The 25,325-nt window shown below is 42.6% G+C and overlaps 1 protein-coding gene across 1 annotated transcript; it reads right to left on the bottom strand.

Annotated features, from left to right (window-relative positions):
• Positions 1–1,704: 1,704 nt before the first annotated feature.
• On the bottom strand, positions 1,705–25,123 carry ppl (periplakin). The gene is made up of 22 exons (XM_008293286.1): positions 24,900–25,123; positions 17,947–18,046; positions 15,472–15,626; positions 14,679–14,799; positions 13,558–13,683; positions 13,131–13,172; positions 12,264–12,425; positions 12,044–12,151; positions 11,081–11,176; positions 10,856–10,978; positions 10,623–10,769; positions 9,601–9,752; positions 9,405–9,514; positions 8,538–8,695; positions 8,221–8,399; positions 7,900–8,038; positions 6,660–6,853; positions 6,379–6,529; positions 6,208–6,291; positions 5,989–6,105; positions 4,910–5,002; positions 1,705–4,820 (listed from the first exon to the last, which is right to left on the bottom strand). The coding sequence occupies exons 1-22, from the start codon at positions 24,947–24,949 to the stop codon at positions 2,148–2,150; spliced, it is 5,280 nt and encodes a 1,759-aa protein (XP_008291508.1). The 5' UTR covers positions 24,950–25,123; the 3' UTR covers positions 1,705–2,147.
• Between the last annotated feature and the right edge of the window lie 202 nt (positions 25,124–25,325).

Genomic DNA, 25,325 nt, shown 5'->3' with positions numbered 1-25,325 from the left:
AATTTTATACACTGCTCAAAAAATTTTAGGGGAACACGTAAATCATTGATATACACTGGTTCATTTACTGAGAACAAAATGATGTAAGAATGGACAGTTGAAACCAAAAACCCACTGAGGGAGGGATTCACAATCACTTTATCTTCCCAGCTGGACAGATCGATGTCCCAGAAGCTTAGTTGAATTGGTGTTCCACTGTGATGATTAAGTGTTCCCTTTATTTATTTATCTATGGGCAGTGTATAGAAAATCATTCTGTGAATTATGTTAGAGTCTAAAACGGGATATTGGACATAACAAATATATACAAAACAATCACCCAACATGTCAGGCCTGATTCCAGCATAAACAGAAAACATTTTTGTGGTCACATTTACTGGCTTAGAGAAACTTAAAGTTTCACACAGGCTTACTTTTGTAGTCACCACAGACATAAAGTTGTGGTTTTGTACCTTATGACTGTTTAATCCAGATAAAAAATCTTAAAAAGCAGCTGTAGACATACGTGCAGCTTTAACAGCAATCCACAACGATCCCTCTTTGGCACAGCATTTTCTGTGCATATGTTAAAGGCGGCTGTGGCTCAGGTGGTAGAGCGGGTCGGTCAGTGATCGGAAGATCAGCTCGATTCTGTAACCTGTGTCACGGTTGTTGTGTCCATGGGCAAACACTTCACCCACCTTGCACAGTGTGAATGCGTATGAATGGATTGTTTGAGGTGGTGGTCAGAGGATGGCAGCCACACCAGTCAGTCTGCTCCAGGGCAGCTATGGCTATAATCATAGCTACCACCACCAGAATGAATGTGTGTGAATGAATAATTGACAGTGGTAAGCGTCTTTGAGTGCCCAGGAAAGCCAGATGTACTATATCATTATTATGTTGTTATTATTATATCATCATTATCCCATATCACAGGGAACAGATCTGTGAATGTTAAGGTACTCATCAACATTAGCATTAGTTGTTGGATTTTACAAAATAATTCACACAGAAATAAACTAAACAGGTTAAGTTAAATGGAGCCCTTTTCAACCATGTACTTCTTTCTATTAACCTGACAGCAGCTGTATCAGTTAGCACACTATTAACTGTTAACTGTTGACTTTTCTGTTAAAGTAATGGTGGCATTCATAGGAGGTCAGACCTCGCAAGACTTCTGCATCAGTTTCAGGTGAGATAAGTCTGAATTGAAGCATCGTACTTTGATCTGCATGAAGGGAATAGGGAAATCCTTTCTCCATAGTGGAAAGACTGCAAGAAAGTTTCCTGCAAGAATCACACAACACCTTTCTTAGCTTACAATTTCCCATCTATGTCCACAAACCATACGTCCGATGGTGAATCCAGTCATCGTTCATTTACACCAAATTTTGTATTGATCCAATGAAACTCATTTCTGACACAAAATGTGAAAATTCTTAGTTTTTCAGAGCTTTTAGCTGCATCTCATATGAGGGATGGCGCCTTCTGCTGATGACAGCGTAGATTTATATTACAAGTAAAATTTGTCCTAACACAATGCACTTTCAAGCCCTCGTCATTATTGTTGCATCTCGATATCCTGGGCCATGTTTTGGGAGTCCATCATCAAAATAATGTAAACAGAATTAAACATTACATTTCCTCTAATAAAAATTTGAATCTACACTCGTGTTTTACTACAACACAGACACTCACAAAAACACACTTTTCCCAGTTTGATTTCTTTTATTTAAGCTTGCAAAGCACACACATAAAATAACCTCGGAAAAAAAAACCCCATGAATAAATGAAACATTATCAAAAGGGATTCAATGACAACATCAAATCACAGATATGCTCTAAGTCTGTCTTCCCAGTACCGAGTCAAAGAAATTACAGGTCAACTGAAAAGCTTTCCTACAACATCAAGCTTAATGATGCTGACGTCAACCCATATTTTCTTGCCCCAGTAACACAAAACCAATGAATAAACAAATAAATACACAGTGCATTTAGAAATCAAGGATAAAATACAAAAAAATAATAATAAATCCAGTTCACCACAGTGTTAAAGTGAGAAAAGAAGTACAATAAAAATCAAGGAGCCATTCAAACAACAGTGTTAAAACAGATACAATCTTTTAAAATCAAACTGATAGCGCGTTATTAGACAGTTGGAACGTTTACTTGTTCTTTCCCGACACCATTACACCAAACTCCTGGATGGAGATTTCTTTATTTATGTACTGCTGAAGCTGGCGATTTGTGATGTGCCCGAAACGCAACGCATCGTCGATGGAGAACTTTTTCCCTGACTTTCTGTCATGAAGCACAGAGGATTCTCCTTTGGGGCCCTTGACGCTGATCTCCTCCCAGTCACACTCCTGGCTCTGCAGGTTGACGAACATCTTCCAGTCGATCAGGCCCAGCTTGTAGGCCTCCTCTGGCCGCATCTCTTTGCCCGTATCCGGGTCGATGACCACGATAGACCTGCGCAGATGGCTCTCCCTCTGTTCCCTCTTCATTCTAACGGCTGACAGGTTCTTCTGAAGTTTCTCGATCTCCTCATCCTTCTTGAGAGTTATGCCCTTCAGGTCTGACAGTTCCTTCTGCAGTGAAACGAGCCTCAACTCCAAGTTCTTTCCGTCGTCCCTTGGTGCGGCCTCAGTGATAAGTCGAGTCTCTTTGCTGGTGATCTCGATCTCGGACCGCAACTTACGGATCTCATTCTGCAGCCTCTGGTTTTCTTGCTGCAGCTGGTTACTTTCGTCACGAATGTAGTCCAGCTCTTTAGACGACTTGGTGTTAGAGAACTCCATATCAGAGAGCCTGGAGGTAAGGGTGGACAGCTCCACGTCAAGTTCTCGTTTTCTCCTTTTCTCTTCCTCCAGGGTTCTCTTTAGGTTCTCAATCTCAATCTCAGCCTCCGGATCCCTCTCAACTTGAACTTTCTCGGTGCGGACGACTCTTTCCTTCACATCCACCTTCTCCAGGGTGAGCTGCTGCTGGACCAGAGCGTTCAACTCTTTCTCAAGCAAGGTGCGCTTGTGCCTCTCTTCATCAAGCTGAAGTCTGAGGATGGAATGTTCCTTCTCCTGTTGAGGATCCTGCTGCAAGACCACCTTCTGTTTGACGGTGACTTTCTCACGATTCTCCTTGTCACGGATCTCCAGCTCATTAAGTCTGATCCGAAGCCTTTGGATCTCGAGCTCTGCATCACGTCTTGCCCTGCGCTCACGCTCCAGCTCTTCCAGTTGCAAATCCAGGTCCGTCTTCTGTCTCTGCAGTTGGTAGAGCTCTGTTTTCAGGTTCTCCTTTTGTTTTTGCTCAGTGCTGATGTTCTGCGAGAAGGTGTCGCACTCTGACTTGAGTAGAGGATCTTCTTCCATCTTGATCACCTCTTGCTGAACAATCTTCTCACGGACCTGAGACAGATCCATCTTCCTCACTCTGATCTTCTCTTCCTGGGCTGACCGCTCTCTCTCAAGGTCAAGGCGTTTCTTCTGTTCATCACCCAGCTTCTTTTTCAGAGTCTCAATCTCTTCCTTAGTCTTGGGATCTTCTCTGTACTGCAATACTTCATTGACCACCTCTTTAGTCTGCACTTGAGGTTTGGTGTCCTTCCATCTTGTAATTTCATCACGAAGCTGGCGAATTTCCATCTCAGATTTCTCCGTCTGGTGGGTTTTATCTACGATTTCATTGCGGAGTCTCTCCAGCTCTCTTTCAGTCTGTGGATCTGTCTTGTACTTGATGACTTCTTTGATGATCTCTTTGACTTCCACTTGAGGTCCTCTGTTTCTTAGCATGGTCAGCTCATCATTCAGGGATCTAAGCTGCAGATCTGCATCTTTGTAGCGTCTCTGTTGCTCTACCAGCTCAAGACGCAGGTTTGCAACCTCGTTCTCAGCCTTGGGGTCAGGGCGGACAATCTCCCGCACTTTCTCCTGAATAACAACTTTGGACTTCTCATCCTCCAGGCTTGTAATTTTCCTCTGGAGATCAGCCCTTTCCCGCTGTGACGATCTTCGTTTAGATTTCTCATCTTCGTACTGCCTCCTGAGGTTTTCTACCTCTCTTTCAAAGGCAACATCTTTCTCTACTTTCAGCACCTCCTTGATGGAGATCTTCTCCTCTGCCATTGATTTCTCCTTCTCCAGTCGTCTGAGCTTCTCCTGAAGAAATTGCAGTTCATCCTCCAGCTGCTTTCTGTCGTCTACTTCTTTCTGTTTCCTGTCAAGGAGCACCCGGTACTCTGTTTCAAGTTGGGGGTCATTCTGGACTTTGATCACCTCCTCTTCTGTGATCACCTCCTGTTCCCTGTTCTTCTCCTCAGCCAGGAGGGTCACTTGCTTTTGTATCTGGATCAGCTCATTGTCTTTCATCAACTTCTGCCGTCTTATCTCTTCCAGGTCCTCGCGAAGCTTGCGCACCTCTTCCTCCTGACCACGATCTCTTTCTATGCGCAGCACCTCCTTCACCGTGTACTGCTGTGCCCCCTCTTTGACCTCTGTCTCCAGGCCACGCAGCTTCAGCTTGAGTACCTCGAGGTCATTCTCCAGGACATGGGTGGTACGGCGCTCCTCTGACAGTTTCTGCTGGACCTTGTGGACCTCCTCATCCAGCTGAGGATCTGGCACCTTTTTAATCAGCTCCTTCTTGACAATCGTATCCTGGGGCTTCTGTCCTTCAAGGACATAAATGTCAGTCTGAATGGTCTCAATTTCTTTTTCGAGCTGCTCCCTCCTCTGGATCTCATCTTCCAGCTGCTTCCTGATTCTCCATGGCTCTTCTCCTGGAGGAGCAGCATGGACTGACCTGACATTTGTAGTCTGGATCAAAGGGATCTCAGGTTGCTATAGGGGGCAGAAAAATGTTATTTATACAGTTTTCTTTAATGTTGATGTTATTATTTGTACATATGATTATGTTAAAAATGTTTCACCTGGTTCAGAAGACTTTGGGCAAACTCAAGGTTGTTCAGCCTTTGCTTGTTTACAGCATTCACCTCAGTGAACTTGGCCTCGATGGCAGCTTCCTGCAAACATTGAAATAACATCATAGAAAGCACGTAGAGAAAATCCTTAAGTTACTGCAGTAGTTCAGAACATTTTGATTTCTTACCATTTAAAGCTAAACTAACTACTTGCCTCATCCTTAACCTTGTCACAAAAGGGAAAGTAATGTTTTGTTGTTGCTTTTGAGTAGTTTTTAGAAGTCAGAAAAGTTTGGTTTTGTGACAAAATATTTTTATTTACAACCTTGTCACTTTTTGTGAACCTTAAGGTCGATCCCATAATAGCTTGCGGGCTGACAACCCCCCAAGACTACCTCCACCACCAGCTTCATGTATCCAATTTGATGATAATAATTGAAGAAGATATTATTTCCAAAGTTGTAGCTCAGTTTTGAGTAAAGAATTTTTTAATGGCAGATACATGACAGTCGTGTAATTCTGCTCTTAATCAACTGGACACATCAATATTAGTTTCCTTGTCAGCTGTTTTCTGCAGCTCTTCTGTAGAAAACAACTCTTAGGATGTCTCAGTGATTCCATCTGAAAATATCTTGGTGTCAGTTTGAGAGTTTAAATCTTTAACAGGAACACTGTGCTAGTCTTGGGGTGTCTAAATGGTAAATGCCCCACACTTATGTAGCACCTTTTAACCTTAGCTAGGTTCAGATCAACCGTCAACCTTTAGACTAGTAGATAACCCACTCTACCACCTAGATGCTATCTCATTGCACTATGTAGGCACTGGGTTTACTGAGGTTATTATTTATCATAGGAACAAAAAGGTGGGATACTGCTCTACTTCTTCCGCCTTTTTGAAATTGCTACAGAACCCCTTTGCATTTGTATTGGTGACTGCAGTTGACAATCTATGCTGAAAGAGCTAGCAGGGTTGTGTAAAACATATCCGTTAGTAACACCCTTGAACATCTGGGGGGCTTGTGGAAGACATGAATAAAGCAGACAGCGGAGTGTCTGCTGTATACAAAAACTTGACAGTTGTGCCTTACCTCTGCTTTGACTGTCATGGCAGGTGATTCCAGTCTGCTTTTCTTGTATGTCTGAGGTACAAGTCCATCCTCAAGGTCAAGGATAGATCTGAATTTCTCAGTTTCATTCTCATAGTCCTACAAAGAAGAAACAGTAAAGCGCCACTGAAACTTACTGTATTTTTGTAAACTAAAGATGGTTGTAAAAAAAAACAAAAAAAACAATGTAAAATATCTTACTTTGACAGCTTGTTGGTAAAGCTGGCCATTTTTGGCGACATTGTTCAAGTCAGACTCCTTTCTTGCAATGTCTGAGAGCAAGTTCTGTTGAAACAGGTTTATAGATTTATTATAGACACCATGGACAGAATATTATTTAGTAATAATCGCCCTGCTTCTTGTCTCTCTCACCCTCTGATTCTTCAGCTTGGTCTCCACTTGTCTTGCGTCGTCAGTTTCGCGGGGCTCATAGTTGGGTACACGAGACAGCCAACTGTTCAGATTGTCGTAATCGTTGCGGTAATTGTTGTACGCCATCTTGGCTCTCTGCAAGCTCTGAGCCCTGCAACACGCACCATTATGGAGATGTTACGGGCCAGTCGAGATGTTATGTACTTTTGTGGTGTAATGTTCAGCGTTTATTCCAATAACAACTAGCTCACAGAGCTTAAACAACACACTGTCTGTCTCACCTGCTGTCAATCTGCCTGGTGAGGTTGTTGAAGCGCTTGTTGAGCTTCTTGACGTCTGCTTCCTGCCTCTCAATGTCTGGACAGTGCTCCTGGAACTTGGTGGCCATGTTGTCACAGCTGCTCTTGGCTGAGCGCAGGTTCTGTTCTGTATCAGCAATCTGTGACCTCTTCAGCCTCAGATCTGATCCAACATCCTGCCAGAGCATCCAAGAAGATATCACGAATACACATAATATAATAGTGCATACATATTAACACAGAGGAGTAAAAATGAGACGATAGGTGGAGGCTCTCTTTCTTCTCTGCTACGTCACTGGCATCTCTCACTTGCATAATTTTAAACCTTTATTGCGGTTAATCTTGGCGATCAAACCATCCGTCTTTTCAGTTGTATAAGTCAGGTATATGGGCAAATTTACTTAAAAGAAGGCCATGACGCAAAATTGTTGTTGGGGTCCAACTCCACCCAACCTGCTGCTTGGCCCAAGGTTTCCTGCATGTCAGTGAATGAGCATAACTTTTAATTTATAACCCATAGTGGAGTTTTTTTTGTGATTAGAAGGTAACAGCGATTCAAGTTCTTAAGATTCGTTTCTATCACAGGGTCCTGCTCACAAGACCACCTAAGGGAGGATCTCAAGGGCAGTTGCTCTACCTGCTGGGTAAATGAGCCATGGAAAGAAATGATAATCCTCACTGAGTTGTATGGTTATCAAAAAACTATCCAACCACTCAGGCTGTAGTTTGGCCACTGATCATATATATCATATAACATTTGGATATGATATCTCTGAATAGGGCAGAACACTGTCGTCTCACAGCTAGAAGGTCCTTAGTTCGAATCTAGGTCTGTGTATGTTCTCCCTGTGCCTGCATGGGTTTTCACCGAGTCTTCCAGCTTCTTCTCACAGTCCAAAAACATGCTGAGGCTAATTGGTGATGGTAAGGTGTGAATGTGTTTGGTTCCCTGTCTCTGTTTTGACCCTGGATCTGTCCAAATAGCCTATCAGAAGAAACCAGAGACTATTTTGCGAGCCAGCAGTCCTAATCTTGCTATCTTTCTAAAGGCCCTACCACCACCAAATGTTGATCAGTGTCACCAAATCAAGAGGAATATGAGCAAACTAAGACTCTGTTGATCAAAATGTGGCTCCATAACACCACTTGTGATCAAAAACACCACAGTGTGTCTTCATTGTTTCAATTCTAACGTGTGCCAAGAATCAATGAAACATCTTACTGCGAGCTCCCGCTGTGTTTTCTCCAGCGAGGTGATGTCAGCCGGAGCAACCTCCTCCCTGGCCAGCTTGTTCTCGTAGGTGGACAGTAGAGTCTTTCCATTCTGAATGGACGTCTCCAGCTGGTTGGAATTCTTCAGTCTACAACAAAATTTATTGGATGAGTAAAAATGCATTTAAAATTTTTGAATTACACGTTTGATTTGAACACATAAAAACAGTTTAGTAAGAGAGAGACTTGAGGAACACTGCTCCCACAAGGATCAGCAATACCAAAGATGATACTGAGGAATAAACACTGAGCTACATATCAGATCACGTACTTGTCCTGAGAGCACTGGAGAAGCTGCTCGACCTTGTTGTACTTCTTGTTGGCCTCATCCACTTTGCTGTGCAGCTGAGGTGTGCTTGCACAGTTGGGGTTTGAGACCAAGAAGTTCTTTGCCTCCTGCACTTTAGAGGACTTCTCTGGTTCAATCTTATCGACGGCCACAGCAATGTCCTGGAGAGAAACGTGTGGGTTGGCGAGTTGTACAATGCATGAATACAATCTGTCTGCTTTCTGAGATAAATTTGAGAAATATGGGGATGTGAGAAACAGCATTTAAGTCAAGCTACAGAATAAAGCGGGGACCATTACCTTCATTTCCTGCAGGCGGTCAGTGCTGTCCTGCAGTGGCCTGTTCTGCTCCAGTGGAGGGCGCACTCGAGCATAAATGGCTTTCTCCTGTTTGTCCAGGTCACTGACAACCTTATCCAGACCAGCCATCAGCTGTCGACACTGCTGCTCCTGCTTGTCTGATGTCAAACACAATCACACACACAGCATGGTGAACTTCATCATTTGGCTTCAGGGGCGCAGACTGAAAGCTTTAGCTGGCAGTAAAACATGTTCTACGGGACGCATGATTTCCTCTGAAATCTTTGTCTGATGCCCAGCAGCAGATAGTTTTTATGTCATGGTGTATTATTTTCATTCTAATCTATCATAAGTGAATGGCAACATTTTCAGTAGAAAAGCAAATAGCATTTTGGTGCCATTTTATTTTGTGACTTAATGGATTTTTACAGTTTATTACAATACTGGTCGTATTTTTGTAGCTTAAGTTTTGATTATGATGAACACTAGTGGTTGTATGCCATGCAAACCCCACTGTGCCTCATTGTGATGTGATTAAACATTGATCAAGGGTTTGCACAACTAAAATATTAGAGCCCAGAGGCAAGGCTTAAAGATGACATAACACAGATCCACCTTAAAATTCTCATTACTTCCTATAAAAATTGCAGCCAGTGAAACCATCATAAATCCACTGACAGACAGTCACACCAGAGAGTGCAAGAACTTTGGACCTGGTTTCTAACCCTCCACTGTAGAAGGTATATTCTCAAATCCTCTTTCTCTGTGCTTTCTAAAATGTAGCCTCGTTAGTAGTAAGTAACAAATGCATCGCAGAGTAAATGCATGACAAGTTGCAAAAGTTGCAAAAGAGGACTGAATCTGCACCTGTAGCTGTGCCGGTGCCACTCTCCTTCTTCAGCTCATCAAAGCGCTTCAGCAGAGTTCCCTTGCTGCTTGCCATCTTCTGCTTGAGGGCTTTTTGCTGGCTGGCCAGGCTGCAATCGCACAATACGACACGCCGTTACACCTGCAGCTCTCTCATCCAGCGAATGATCTTAGAAAGTGGCTCGTGCATTCTTACTTGTCAGAGATGGCCACTCCCTCCGGGTCGGTGGGGGGGATCATGAAGCAGACGGCCGGGGCGGTGAGTTTGTGTCCAGCTGCGTCCTTCACATCCCATTTGGAACCATTGTTCCGGAGCAAAGTGTACTTCTCCCCACGCACAATCTGCCCCTGCACACGATCAACAGAGATAATCAGTTAGTGAATCACAACTGTAGGTTACTCCGAGGCAATCTAGCTTACTGAATCTGGAATTCATTTAAAGAGACTTAAGTGGTATTTTTGATTTTATTGATAGTGCCTCTAATTGCCATTATATGCTATCAGCAAAGTGGGACTACTGTTAATAGTTTATTATTTAAAACATGATCAGGAGACAGAATTATAGTTAGAAAATTATTCATAACTGGTTATACTTTGGTCTAAAAGAGGCACCACAAACTGTTGAATATCAAATAAATCAAGAACACATATGAAATAAATTAATCACATCAGTAAATTCTGTAAGATAAATACGTCTCAATTCTCATCACCTCAACCTGAAGCTAAACATGTGAAGATCTTTGCTGTAACTCGATGGCAAAGCTCTCTAGACTTCTTTAAATCGACTGCATTCTGATCCCAGTGGTTTTTTTCCTACGAGACTCGAGAGTCTCAGACGGGCTCTCTTCTAAAGGGATTTGAATATATTACACCACAAAAACCCCTAAGTTACAGGCCTAGCATTTAGGAAAAGTAAAGCAAAAAGAGAGTGCTTCGCCATAGGTACAAAGGAGATTGAAGGAACAGTGCCGTGCATTAAGCCGCAGAACTGAAGAGAATGAAAATGAAGAAGAGAAGTAAAGATGAAGGGGATTTTAAAAAAGCAAGCGGGTGAGAAGGATTAGGGAGGAAGACAGAGGAAGTAAAAATATCCTGACATGCACCTTTAAATGACCTCAGATTAGAGAGACAGTGCACGTGAATGAAACCACTGGCTCTATTATCTAAAGTGGATCATAGCAGCTCTAACCCAAAGGTCTACAAAAAAACTGTACATACCTCATCTGTGTCAAACTCACACAGAGCTTCAACGGGCAGCAGTTTCTGGGGCGTTTCCCTGCGATACTTCAGAGGCAAAACCTGCAGGCCGCGCTTCTGAAGAGCCTTGACGCGCTCGTCAAAGTGATCCATTGCCTTCGACTGGTCCTACACGCACACAATCAGAAACACAGATTTGTATTTAGATATAATCAATGGTGCTGTTAGTTATTGTGCAAAAAAGAGAAGCTTACATCCAGCTCTCCGATCAGCCCCTCCATCTGATACACATCTTTGAACTCTGGGTTGTACTTCTGGTTGACCTCCGTGTCCAGTCGCTTCAGCAGGTCCTGAGTGTCGCGCGCCTCCTTGTGGTACTGCGCACACACACACAAACACACACACACACACTGATGAGCTTCACCTGTTCAATGGTGTCTCCGTGTGTCATTGAACATCACACGTCCTCTGGGTCTCACCTTGTGGTACTCGCTCATGTGTTTGAGGTGGTTCTCCTCACAGATGAGCAGGTTCAGGTACTCCTTCCAGTCGGCGTGAACCGCCTCCATGTGAGCCTGAGAACAAGGTGTGTGGCCGTTTGTTTAGAAAAGTATAAACCACATTTAAAATAACACAAGTTGTTAAAAGTGCAGTTGAATTCTTAAGGCGGGCTTCAAGATTAACTGCGTAAGAACGAGCAACACAAATCAAGGACTTGAAAACTAAGGTCTTCACGCCTGGACATAAAGGTTTTAGTTGTACAGGCTGCAAAGCTGAAGGCTTACCAGGGCAACAGGAAGTGTTTGTGAATTGTGTCACTCCTTCTATTATTCCCCATCTTACTTGTATTTGAAGGAAACACATGCTAACTTTACCCGTAGTGTTTTATGGGGTGTAAAGAGGAAGCACAGTTAGCTGATTAGTCGTGACTTTCTCCGTGAGCCCGTGTTGTTTTTGTATTTAAATGTGTGTACTTTTTAAATGTGACACAATTAAAAAGTATTCTGAATTAGCCATTAGCGGTTTCTGTTTCTCATCGACGTCCCCACATATGTCCAGACAGCTATCACTGCATTATGGTGACATTGAAAATATAATTCTCAGGCCGGTTCTGAAGTGTTTAAGAATGAATCTAAAAAAAAAAAATGTATGTATCATCATCTTGTCCCTCTGGGAAAGCCACCAACAAACTATTTTGCTTCTGAAAGATTGGAAATCTTAGCAGACTAAAATAAGAACCGCTAACTTGTTTTAGTTTTTCAGATTGAGATGGCCGCCAGCTATCTACTATCTGATGTCATGGTCATCTTGGAGTATCGGTGTCGTTGAATTAGCAAAGCAAATATTGTCTTTATGAATGGAGTACAGAAGGGCAGGCTACAAATGAGAAGCTTGTGAAGTCCAAGATGGCAGCCAGGATACACAAATAGACGAGGCTGTACCTCAATGACATTCTTCCCTGGATGTTCAGAGGCAATCAGCTTCTCTCCATCATCATTCAGCTTGGTGATGGTAGATTCCTTGGACTCCAGACATTTACTGATGAAGTTCTGTTGGGGTGACACAGATGTGTGGCGTAAGCTCAGGATCATATTTAATTACTTTATTAGTTTCCATGCTTTTGTGCACTCATGATAATCAGTTTGTGTCTAAGTCAGCTACCTCGTACTGCTTCTGGCGAGCAGGGTAGTCCAGGTTGGAGTCGCTCCAGTCGTAGTTGACCCTCTCCTCGGCCTGCTGGTCCATCCAGTACAGCTCGTTGGTGCAGCGCTGCATGTAGTCCCGCAGGCTCAGCAGATTGCGCTGACGAGCGCTGGAGTTGGCCTGGTCAAGGAAAAGACAAGATGATTAGTGCTCATCTGATAAAGTTCAACACAATAAATTTAACTGCGTTTTTTCACCGATGTAGAAAAAACACCATACTGTCACATTAAAGTCTCAGACTTTGGTATTATATAGTTTTTAACTATTTCTGGTGATTTTCAGTCCCAGTGAAGACCAGTACAGTCTGTGTGTCAGTCATTTTTTATACCACAACATACAGTATTAGCTCAGTGGATTGTATTTATAATAATCGTGGATGCTCAGAAGATTTTAAAATATCAAACAACCGGGAAACTTGTGGTAACTTTTAGGAAAAAACAACAGCAATCCTGCAGTTGAATCACTTTCTTACCAGCTGAACTGTTGCTGCTTTTTTCTATACATTTTAACATGTTGTGTCAATTTTAGTTTTAAGGGATAAAACATGGTGTTATTCTACATGGAAATAATCCATAGCAGCGTCAGAATAGTATAACAATATGTATGTTCATGGAACAGTGTAATGGTGTGGCTCGCTGATTATGGACAACAGTGGCCCAGAAGAAAACGTGTGTTTGTGTGAAGTGTGTGACGTGCTCGGCTTACAGTCACTACTTATGCTGATTAAAATGACGTACACAGATAAACAAAGGCATATATATTTATTGTATACACACAGTAAATACAGGGCAGTGGGCTTAGAGACTAAATGTGTGGATTTATTACCAGCAGTTTGTTGTACTTCATCTGGAGGCTGCTCACGTACTCCTGCAGAAACAAAGAAAACATAAAGTGAAAACCAGACAAGCATGATGAGAGTCATGTCACATGAGCAACTAACACATAACAGAAGTTACACTCCTGCTTTCAATCATAACAAGCTGTTGCACAATTTAGTTCCAATATAAACATTTTTTTTTTAAAAATGCATTTGCACATGTTGCTTATGCTAGTTTTGAATAATGTTGTCATTGTGTGCCTAATAAATAATGAAAACATTTTATTCGACCAGTTCACGCTGACTATCATCTGTTTTTATCTACAGCTAATGGAATTATTGACAATGAACGGACAGTTTCGTGGTTATTATCCTGTTTTGGTCACTATTAATCATCAAACCTGGCAAATCGAGTCTCTGGGTTTTCGTTCCTACCTTGTCCCCACTGGCGGTGATGTGAGGAGCCAGAGCTTCCACCTCGCCGTGGAAGATGTTGTGTTCCTCCACCTCGTTCTCCACAGACGGCAGGTCCTGGCCGAAGCCCTTGTTGTTCAGGTTGTCCTGTGCAGAGAGACAAAACAGGACAGTTTGGATCTGACTTGGTCTGGCCCCTGAGATTAACTTTGTTTTTAACACTGCTGAAAACGGCCAAGCAGTTTATGTAGGAATACAGTTAGTTGTTAATAATGGAGGCTTGGAAGTTTTTCTGGAAGGGCCACTTTAGAATGTACGACATCTTCTGAAGGTTGTCCACATAATGAAACAGTCCAAATAAGTGGATGTTGTTCCATATTAAACCCCTTTAACATCATTGTGCAAAGTCACTAAATATAAACACTGTTTATGTCCTGCTTTAGGACCTTTCTCCTCTTTGTAGCAGCAAATGACAACATCTTCTACCGGCATGTAGAGTCCAGCAGTTACAGAGCAACATCAGAAGTAATTCGATGTTGTGTTTGTGTCCCTGTGATGGATGCCAGGCTCATATTTGGTTGCCTTTTAGCTCTGTTTCTGTCTGTACCGTATCCTGTCTCTTCCTTCAGATGCTAAACGCTTCACTCTGCTCACCAACTAGTAGGTGTGTAATCGAATACATTATTTGGATATGAAGTGATAAATGCGCTCAGTGTCGTAGGCGTGTGGTTGTGAGAGCGGCAGTGGCTGGAGATCAGAGCAGAGTTAGCAACTCGATATGCAGCAGTTCTGTGTTTGCACAATGTCCCTCTGAACAGTAACAAAATGTACAGTAGAGTGTTTGTTTAGTTTGCAGACAATAAAGCTGCTATCAGTCTGGCATCTGGTTTCTTTTGCAGGTATTTTATGATCCATTGGCAGCAATTAAACATGCAGTAGTTTTAACTGCTCTGCAAGACTGTATGTGTTTGTGTGCATCAAATTTGGAAAACAAATTGGTACAGTCTATAATAAACATTAGAAACATCAGCAAGGTGCACCAAAGATCACCGCCTGTTGAGGAAAATGCTCTGACTGATCTACAGAGGTGGATGTGACGTCCACGGCTGCACCACGAGTCAACGTATTGATGTGTTTCTTACCAGTTTCTCATCCATCATGTTGCCCCAGTTGATGCTGGGCATCCCCTCAGTACGGATCAGGTGGTAGATCCGGTCATGGTCCTCTTTCAGCTTCATCACTCTCTCACGCAGCTGCCTCATGCTGAACGCACACAAGATGGCACAGAAAGGTTTGGTGTAAATTAAATAAAGAAATGTTGCTCACCATGACAAGAAAACACAGCTTCTGTACGTACAAATGATCAGTTGAGTAAAGTTTAAAGTTGTATTCTGATAATAGCAGTATGCAAAACATTCTAAAAGTAAAAGCTGGTATTCTCTCTCTCTCTCTCTCTCTCACACACACACACACACACACACCTACACACACACACACAGACACACACACAAAAGGCCAGAGTGCTTTGTTAACATTGACCTAGAGTGTTGTGTTCAAGTAGGTCAAAGAAGTTCTTTGAACAGTGGCTACAAAATCCCATCGATACTGGATCAGGAAACAATAAAAACTCAATGTGTTCTGCAGGGGGGAGAAACTACACCTACTGAGCTGCATTTATAATAGATTTATAAATATATGCATGCAGTGTGGATATTTCAGTTACGAAAGACAAACTGAGAACAGATGCACAAATGACATGACACTGTTGTTTTAATGGTGGAATAAGTGCTGGAGATGCATCTTACTCTGAATTTAAGGTGAACAGAGGAGGTTGTGAAGGTGCATTAACTGGTAAACAGAAAAATGATGAACAGAGGATTCATTGAGGATAAACTTGCTGCAGCTTGCTGGCACTGGCAGATAAAACCAACTCACTCCTGTTCGATCATCTCAGCCTGTGGATGCTGGAGGCGTTTGGCGTTGACGGCATCGTCGTCCAGCCCGGTGAGCAGATCCAGAGAATTGAGGATCCTCTTGTTGGTATCATCCTGATACAGTGGCTGCTTCCCCTCATTGATCTTACTCACATCCTGCAGCAAAAAAAAAACAAGTCAGATGGGACAAAGCGACTCTTGAAGTATTTCATGTCCAAGTAAACACAAGCCGCAGTAATAACGATAATAAACATACCAGGTGAAGACAGGTTTTTAGTCTGAAGGACTTGCAGCCTCAGGTGAGATTATGAGGCACGTTTTCAGTGTCATTTTTCTGTCTGTTGATCTGTCTGTTATCAAGATCATGCACAAACTACGAGGTAGGATTTACTGAGACTTGGTGGATCATGAGCAGAGGAAGAACTAACAGGACATGGAAGATCCCTTAGAAGACTTAGAAATGTTTTTAAGAGTGTAATATGAGTATTAGCACTACATATATTCATTACACGATATGTACTAGCGCAGGGGTGCCCAATACGTAGATCGCAATCAACCGGTCGATCGCAACGGTAGTGCAGGTATATCGCATGCCATTCAAAAAAAATAACTAATGTGAGCTTATCATCTATCCTTCCTATGGCATTTGCCACTTGATTGACGTACAGAGCAGCCAGTCTGAGATCTCGTCGTTTCGAACACCACGCATGCACGATCAACCTACTGTCTGGACGATGCAACCCTGGCTGATTCCATTCAGTGTAAGTCATCAGAATAAGGTACAGAATTGTATTGTGCCACAAGGGTTCTGCAATTATGCAAAGTACGACGACATATATTGTATATATAGCCGACAAAGTCTGGGCACCTCTGTACGAGTGCATCTCAAATAATTAGATTGAAAAAAAGTTTTAGGTTTTCCATCAGTTATGGAATCATAACATCATCATGGAATTATCATGTTCATGCTTTGTTTGGTTTGTCTGCTTTTTAATCCTCGCACATTGTGTTCACCGTGTGATTCACTAACTGTAAAGTAAACGCTTTGTTGACTACTTCTCCGGTCTCGTTAGTGTCTGCTCCCTGGGTTCTTCCAGCAGAACTGTGACATAACTTTTGTCAGCAGCATGAAGTGCTCTGAAATCTCCTGGTAGACGCTGCATTGACTTTAAACTTGATAAAACACAGCGGACCAACGGAAACAGATGAAATGACGCCACAAATCATCACAGGCTGCGGAAACTTCACACCGCACTTCAAACACTCGGAGCGCTCGTCCTCCAGACTCTAGGACCCTGATTTCCAAATGAAATACAAAGTTTGTAGTGTCTTGATATCAGGAATACAACAGTCGTAGCTCCTGTCCAGTGTGTTTGGTGGCCGTCTACCTCTTGTGAAACTCCCTAAAGTTCTTGAATCTTTCTGGACAATCCTCTCGAAGCTGCGGTCAGCCCTGCTGCTTGTGCACCTTTTCCTACTCTTCCAGCCAAATTTCCATTATTATGCTTCAATACAACAACAACAAAAAAGCTCCTCCAATCTTATGGGAGAACAAATTCTATGTTCTTCTAATTAAATGAAGCAAAACTGTGGAGGCAAAACCAACACAGGCCTTTAAACTGAAATTCAGAACTACAGCTACAGTACCTGCTCTTCAGTGTTTTGCTAAAGTGCACATGACATAAAATAATATTACATCAATTTAACCAAACAGTTGGTCCAAGCCTTCGTGTTTGTTTTCACAGACTGAAATGGGAGGAGGCCGAGGGTAAACGCCAAACGTCATGTTGCTGGCTGTGCTTCATTCCTAGCGTTTGTGCTGTTTTCCCCCCTTCCTTGTGTTTCTTTTATGTCCTCTCTCTCTCTGACCGTGGGTGTGTTTGTCTGGGCGTAGCTCTTCATTCCTTTCATGCTGCCAGTTTATCTGCACATTTGTGACTCATCCACCAATCGAGCTCCTGTGGTTCAGAGACACCAGCTCGAACAACCCATTCTCAGCCAATTGGCCACTTTTGGGCACAAGTTCTGTAATTCTTTGTGCTGTTTAAAACCCAACCTAAATCTGTGCTTCCTTCAGGTTCGCTGCCTCCTGATGTTCTCTGTTTACCAGCTTTGCCCAGAACCTCACCAGTCCACTCTCTCAGCCTGCTGCACTGCACTGGTCGGCCATCCAGCCACTCCTCTGCCACACCTCCTAACATTCTTCCCTGGAAAACTCCAGTTTCAGCTCAATCGATAACTGTTCCTGCAATGTTGCAAGCTTTTGGTTTCAGAGATTTATCATCCCTAGCACCCAAAAGGTATACTCCTCTGTGTTTGGCCTGCTTTCATTTTTTTATAGCATACAATATAAATGAAGCTGGTCAGATTCGTTTACCTTCCTCTGGAGAAGGTGAAAAATTGCCCAATTTATTCTTTTCACTTACATAAAGTGGGCAAAGTATATAAAATGTTTGGAGAAATGGTTAGACGGTACCTTGTTGAGGTTCTGCTCCACGTCGTAGATGTTCTTCTCCACTTTATCAGCATTCTTCTGCAGCTTCTCAATCAGAGCGCTCAGTTCTGAAGAGGGAGCACTGGAAGGCGAACACAAAGAGGCGAATGGAAATTGAGTGAAGCTTTCTGAGTCACATTCCAACAACTTCTAAGAATGCAGGTCGTACAACAATGCTGTGTCAAGTATCAACATCAAGCCCCACCATAAAAGCTCCTGAATATGCAGAAAATACAAAAGTATTGGACGCACTGAGCAACAGTGACGATGTTTGTTCTTACAGTTGACAATAGGGGGTTTTGAACTGCAGGAACTTGCAGCTGTTTGAACACAGGCAAAACCTCTGTGTGTGTGTTTTGACCCTCTACAACCTCTTCCAGGACTGTTTCCAGAGGAGAAAACAGGACTTGCTTTCTGACTGGTCCTGAATCACTGCTGTGTGGGTGTTGAGGCTGAAACTCAGAGAAGACGACATTCTTTTGCCTTGTCAACACCTTCGTCGAACAGCAGTTTTCATCAATCAAACACCACCGTAAACAATGTAAAATCCACCATGTAGGCTGACATAACATTGCTCTATTTCCTACGTGCTCACAGGAGTGGAGTTTCGTCCAGTAAGTATTTGTCATTGTTTTGGCACACTTCATGTTGCGGTCAAAAGGAAACAGAGAGACTATGAGGGCCGATTAGGAGGCTGTTTCTGTACAGTGGAGGGGAAAGCTTCCTAATGGGGCAAAAACATCTCGAAAAACATGAAGAAATTTAAATTCAAATGTAGGATTCCCTTTGCAGCAAACATCCAGTTACATTATGAGAAATGTATTTTCATTCAAACTGAGATTTTGGTTTGATGACCCACACTATAGACAACGTCATTACGAATGTGTGCAGCTCAAGTGATGGTAACTTGCTGAGTAGAGTTTTCATGTATTCTTGTGCTTGGGTGGAAAATGTGACAACAGTCGACATACAGTACACGACAACTCCTCGACCATGCTGCCAGAGAGACTGCTGATCACTATGATCTGCCCATGTCAGTGTACTACAGTTTTAGAAAAAGTACCTCCGGTCTGGTTTAGCTCCAAATGACTCAAAGGAAAAGGGAGTTGGAACTACACTTTACTGTGTACTATGATATCGCTATGAGGCAGGTTTATCGCTATTAAGGACTTAATGGGCCATAATTTGACTGCCTCTATTCATCAGCTTATTACCTTCAGGATCCTCATGCCAAGCAGATGAATCACAGCTTTTTTATCTTTGAATCATAACACACACCAGTAGCACCCATAGATCGGATTGAAAATGAACTGAACTCATCACAACAACATTGTAGAACTCAAAACAGAGGTACACACTGGCAGCTTTCATACCCTCCAAACACATCCATCAGTCAACGATGTGCCTGATTTTCACTGTGAATATGCAAATTAAGAAGTGAAGGGTAGATCAGGACAGTAACCTTCACAACAGACAACTTACATCATTCCTTAAAGTGAAGGAAACTGGCTCAGCAGGTTTCTGCTTCATGCCATCAAACCGACACACCTCGTCCAAACACTGTGACAACTATCAACTGCTGTAATGTACCTAAGTGTTCCTGTGAAGCAGCACTAAGAGGAGTTTATGTACTCAGAGCCAAATGTTTGTTGGATCACCTTCATGATTGTCCTCGTTATTGCAGGTTGACACTTAGAGCCTGACCGATGGACTATTTCAGCTCATTTTTGACTGACTAACAACAAACAGCCTCGTCTCCAAAGAACTGCACAACTAGACTGCATCTCGATTACAATTTGAGGGAATCACATTTTCTCCTGGATTACATTAGTTTGTGACATAACAAAATATGTTTCTAATCTTTGCAGATTTACTGCATTGCTTTGCTCCTGTCACTCCCTTCCTGCAAATATATATCAGATGGGGTGTGGCATGTCACACTGTCAGTATTCCAACCTCAACCATGATATCTTTCTAAAGTTTCAGGCCCTAAACCAAACCAAACAGTGACTAAAAACAAAACTAAAGCCTAAGAATAATGGTCCCTCATGGGATACAAACCTCAGTCTCCTGTGTCAAAGTCTGGTTCCAGACTTAGGTCACCACCACTCCAACTTCCTAGTGAACACTTTGAAGTTCTTTGGAATTGGAAATGTGTCCAACTACGCAATGCTGTTATCTTACCAGGAGAAACAGGTTCTGTGCTGTGTAGGCACTGTTCACACGTACATGGGAATTATTTAAAATGTAGAGTTTTCGCCTTTTGTTAACAAGGACACACGACTTTAGGTCACTGAAAACGACACTTAGGAAAACTTCTGCTTTAAAACATACTCGTGTACGTTGAACTAGGCGTAGAAATGTGATTGGTTATAAACTGTCACATGACTGAGTAGGTTAGGATCAATCACAGTTTGACCACCAGAGAACCCTGACAAGTTCAATTTAATACTGCAAAATGTCCCTCGCAATTCCTCAGTTACCAAATGCATGGGATCACTTGGCATCATGCACACATTCCTTCCACATGGTTATTTTTTTATTTTTTTATTAGGGTACTTTTTGGATACATGTGTTTAGATACTGTCTCCTCTGGCTCTTATTAGATCATGTCAAGCTGACGTCAGCATGATGACATTAATTTGGTGCTTTTTTCAGTCCGATACAAACTTTGATGGAGGCTGTAATCCAGTATGTGGAAACTTCTTTTCGTTTAATGGTGTAATGACAAACATATATGATCATAAGGACAAACACTGTATAGCCCTTCTGTTTTAAAGTAAAACACATTCTAGTTTCTTGCTACCAAGGATGATCTGACTATTAGCCTGGGCAGGTATCGGATATTAAGCATTTTTCTGAATAACAATAGCGTAAAAATGTGCAACCTCTCTCTATCAGTAGTTTACTGCATATGTACATCTGGTCCAAATATCAGCTGTCAGTCTCTTTGATTACTAATAATCGGTGCTGATATCAGCCGCGACGAAACATATCAGTCGACGCCTACTTGTTACTTGTATCTATGATAAGCTAATGCTGACCAGCGATATCCTGTGGGCTGAAGTTATCTGTTTAAATGCAATATATTGATTTAGACACTGTTATCTACTTTATCGAACTCTCAAAAATTGATATCAGTACAGATTCATTGACCTAATTCAATTGCTGATAACTTTTCTATAACCTGCATGCACAGTCACAGTCCAGGAGAATTTCTGTGACAAAGTTAATAAAGCAGATTAATACATGAGGTGACACAGTGGAGCAGCGGTTAGCTCTGCCGCCTCTTAGCTAGAAGGTTTGAATCTCAGCTGGAGCCCTCCTGTGTGGAATTTGCACGTCTTCCTTGTGCCTGTCGGTGCTCCGGCTTCCTCGCACAGTCCAAATACATGCTTAGGTCTAAATTTGCCCTGTGATTGACTAGCAACCTGTCCTGTCTTCATCCTAAACCAGCTGAGATAGCCTCCAGCACCTTTGTAACCCTGCATGGGATCAAGGGGTGTGCATAGATCATGGTTGGAGATTAGATCTTTATGTTGTCCTTCCAATAAATTCCTCTTATGATATCAGGGAATGTTAAAGCTGAGCTGAACAACAGCACAAACTATTACAATTCCGCCGTTTGACATTCAGTTCTGTTACAACTGTGCCTGTGTGCACGTGTGTGTGTCAGTAACGATGCAGAACAATGTCACTTCACGTCCACCACCCATCTCTTCACGCACGTCCACACCCATTCACCGTTTGCTCACAAGTTACGTAACGCCTGCAGAGAGCACATTGGACCTTGACTGTCATTTCAAAGCTAGTGGTGGGTTTTTTATATGATACAATTACCAGAACAAGTTTGAACTAGAATGTACCACCGCGTTCTGCAGAAGCAGCTGGTAGTTCGTCTGTCGAGGCCTATCCCAAACGAAAAACACCCCGAGGAGGATTTCTGTCAAGTCGAAACACAAGGTTGTCTTTTCTCACAGAGGCATTCAAACCAACGGATCACTGCGTGGGCACAACGCTGCTTAACCGACCGCACAGCTCCTAAACTGCATGGGTTTTGATTGTTACTACAAGGTTCGGTGCTTGAGACAAGTAACTATTTCCTTGCATGATATCGAATGACTAACAGCAGTGGTTTTGTATAGAACTAGTGTAGGAACATTTTTAAAGCTTAGATGTTTTTGTTCCAAAATTCAGAACAGATGTAAACTGATCCGCCTTCGTCATTAGCAGTCCCACTGAGTGTTGTTTAAAGGGAACAGCCTCACATTACCTCGCGACAAGCACTTGTGTTTTCATTTTAGAATTGTATTTCAAGCAGCACGACACAATGCTGCACTGATTCTAGCAGTTCTGCTCTGCAGTACTCAGAGGTCCACATGTGCCGTCGGAAGATTCCAGGGAAGGCCCGCTGGCTCCACCTCAATGTTTTGACCGGTTGTTGTTGGTTCTGGGAAGGAACTGGCACTGGAGCATTAGCCTGAGAAACACAACTCACATGTTTCCACAGGGAGAGGGTCAAATTGGAACCAGAACACTTCAGCGCTAAGTCACAGAGCGTGTGGAGGGCTGCTGCTGCTGCCTCTGAGCATCACAACAAACCTCCTCAGCCTGCTCTGCATTCACGTGCCCACAGCGTAGGTTCAGAAACATTATGAGAGATTTAAAATAGGAGTGCTGCATTGCTTTTTTTGTGCTCCATGTGCAGTGCTTGTACCCCTGTGGATATGTTGTGTCAGTTTGAGGTCATTTTGCATCTTTTTTTTGAGTCTTTGCGGTCACTTTGAACCATCAGTTTGTGGTAAGCTCCATTCAGAAATCCATCCATGTATAGATAAAGAGACTAAATGTAACGCAAACCATACAGTTCTCTTCTTGCTGCCTGTCTAATTTCTTACCTAACATCCTTGTAACATCCCTGCATGTCTCAGTAGATGCTGCTTCTCAGCTCTGAGGCTTTGGTGCAGTGACTCAAAGCTGCCACCGTTACCTCGCTTCCTACTGACAGCCTACTAGATTGTTGTTTTATTTTTTACATGCACTGAACTAAAACCTGAACAAGAAGAGCTTCACGAACAGGGCGGAGTTGCATTACTGGGATTCCATTACCGTCTGTTGGTGGTTATCACGGTAGAAGAGTTACAATAATGGCTTACAGGAGCTCCACACGGTGAAGAGTAGAAACCAGCTAATGGGCTCATTTAACTAAAGGACAGTGGTTGAGCGACCATGAGGGAAAAAATGAATCCTAAAGTAGGAATACAATTTAAGATGGTAGGTGATGTTATAGCCAACACTAAAACACGCATAAAATACAACTAAAAATACAAATTAATCCATTTTTTTGAAGAAGATGAAGTACTTTTACTTTGAAAGGCCTACGTGACGCCTTCAGGGTCCACCATTCAACAACCTCTAATAGCGCCAATAATGTGATAATTTACTGAAAATGTAATCTCTTAACTTGATCAAAAGTGTAATAGGACCCAGTAAATAAACGAGATTCCACTGCATGGTATGGTTGAGAGACCGTGAATCCTACAGGGGGAGATAAAAACATTTCTTTTCGGTTGATGGCAGGTGTGTCAGTGGGAGGAACACACCTTGCACTGGAGGATTAAAAAAAAAAACAACTGAAGTCAGTTATTGGGTATTCAACACGACGCTGGCTTTGAACAGGGCCACTGGCAGAAACACAACCGCCAGGTGGGGCCACCACACAATCGCATATTGTTTCCAAAGAGGAAACTTTGACGAAGAGAAAATTAGAGATGAAAAAGAAGATTGAATGAAGGTGTGGGCGACTGCTGATGGTGCTGAATGTGACTGAATGAAACTTCTGCTCGTGGTAAATGCATCATTGCAACATTTAGAGGCTGATTCTGAAACTTTTCAAGCCCAACATATTATTTTTTTTCTCTGACTACCTACAAATGCTTTCTTGCTGCGTTGAATTAGCGATCTAATGTAAATTCTTTCCGAGGGGAACATATCTCGGAGCAACCTCTGCTCACCAGGACCATCCATCTCGACAGCTGACATGACTGCTGCCGACTCCCTTCTCTTACAGCTGTGGAGGTCACAGCTGAGCAACCAAAACATCTGCGTTCATTGGTCATCGATTTCAAAACCTCGTTATGTGCAAGTTTATTAAACACAATTACTTTTTTTTAACTTCTCAACTTTTAATCTATTTGTAACACACACTGTTTTCAAGTAAAACAATCAATTGAAGTGTCCATTTCTAGTTTGTGCATCTGTGTGGGGGCTTAAAAACTTTAATTCAAGGCCTTCATAATCCTAAAGCTGGCTCCGAGTGAAAGCAGTGGTTGAAATGAAAGCGAGCAGTCCGTAAAGGTAATGATTTCCACATCGCCGTGGAACCACAGGGAGAGCAGGGCAGGACAGCAAAGGCCAGGAGTGATATGGCCTGGGCTTGGTGCAGCAGTTTGGAGGGAGAGGCTGAAAGCAACTCCTCACATATTGTCTTCTAACACAGAGACAGCAGAATACTTATCAAACCAGTTACTACAACTTTTTTACAGCTTATCAGCCACACCCACACTGGAGTTAAAGGACACATTGTGCAACCCAACCTGCAGTTTTCTCTCATTTCTGTCTCAAGGCAGACTGGGGTTTATTTGCAAGTACTGGATTATTTTAAACTGTGAAAATAGCTTTCAGGTGCATGGGGTTGTTGTTTTGTTGGTATAAAGTAAATCTGACTGAAACAGGGAACGTCTAGTTCTAGTGTGTGTTTGGTAAAATCTTAATTGATTAAAAAGTGATACTTCTGTTAGTAACAACATGAGGACAAAAAAAAACAGTTTTAGAGCAAGAAGTTGAAGGAAGGGGCAGTGCAGGACACAAAAGTACAAACTGTTTCCATAGCTTGTAAAAAAAGAAAAAAAAGAAAAGAAAACTCTCCCACTTACTTTGCTTTTGGCTGCGTTATGTTGGTGCCCTTGGTCCTTTTCCTTATCATGGTGGCGGGTCACCTGTCAGCGACGTCCGACGAATAAATGAGTCCCAGCAAGAGAGCTGAACCTCGGCTGTGTGTGTTCGCTGCTCCCGGAGTGTGTGTGTGTGTGTGTGTGTGTGTCGGATACGTCCACACACTGTTGTCACCGTCTCCTCCCACACAAACTGTACCAGCGGCACTGAACGCACCACCTGCGACAAACACTTTTTTTTAGCTTCGCCGCCCTGTACCTGTCAGCAGGGAGGGGAGGGGGCGGGGCCACGGAGACAAGCCACGCCCCTCGGCCACAAACACGCACAATTTTTTATATTATCTCATGAAAATATCTAGTAGTAAAAGAAACAGATTAGAAATTTGGATAAACTTTATAATAGAATGT

Source organism: Stegastes partitus, unplaced genomic scaffold (assembly GCF_000690725.1).
Source record: "Stegastes partitus isolate 25-593 unplaced genomic scaffold, Stegastes_partitus-1.0.2 Scaffold869, whole genome shotgun sequence".
Classification (NCBI taxonomy): domain Eukaryota; kingdom Metazoa; phylum Chordata; class Actinopteri; family Pomacentridae; genus Stegastes; species Stegastes partitus.
This window is presented reverse-complemented; position numbering and strand designations above follow the sequence as displayed.

Excerpts from the sequence above, each read along its gene's own strand:
- ppl (XM_008293286.1), bottom strand. The coding sequence starts at position 24,949 with ATGATAAGGAAAAGGACCAAGGGCACCAACATAACGCAGCCAAAAGCA. Across the intron at positions 13,173-13,557 it reads TCACCGCCAGTGGGGACAAG|GAGTACGTGAGCAGCCTCCA; the intron begins GTAGGAACGAAA and ends TTGTTTCTGCAG. Across the intron at positions 6,106-6,207 it reads TTTACCAACAAGCTGTCAAA|GACTATGAGAATGAAACTGA; the intron begins GTAAGATATTTT and ends TCTTCTTTGTAG.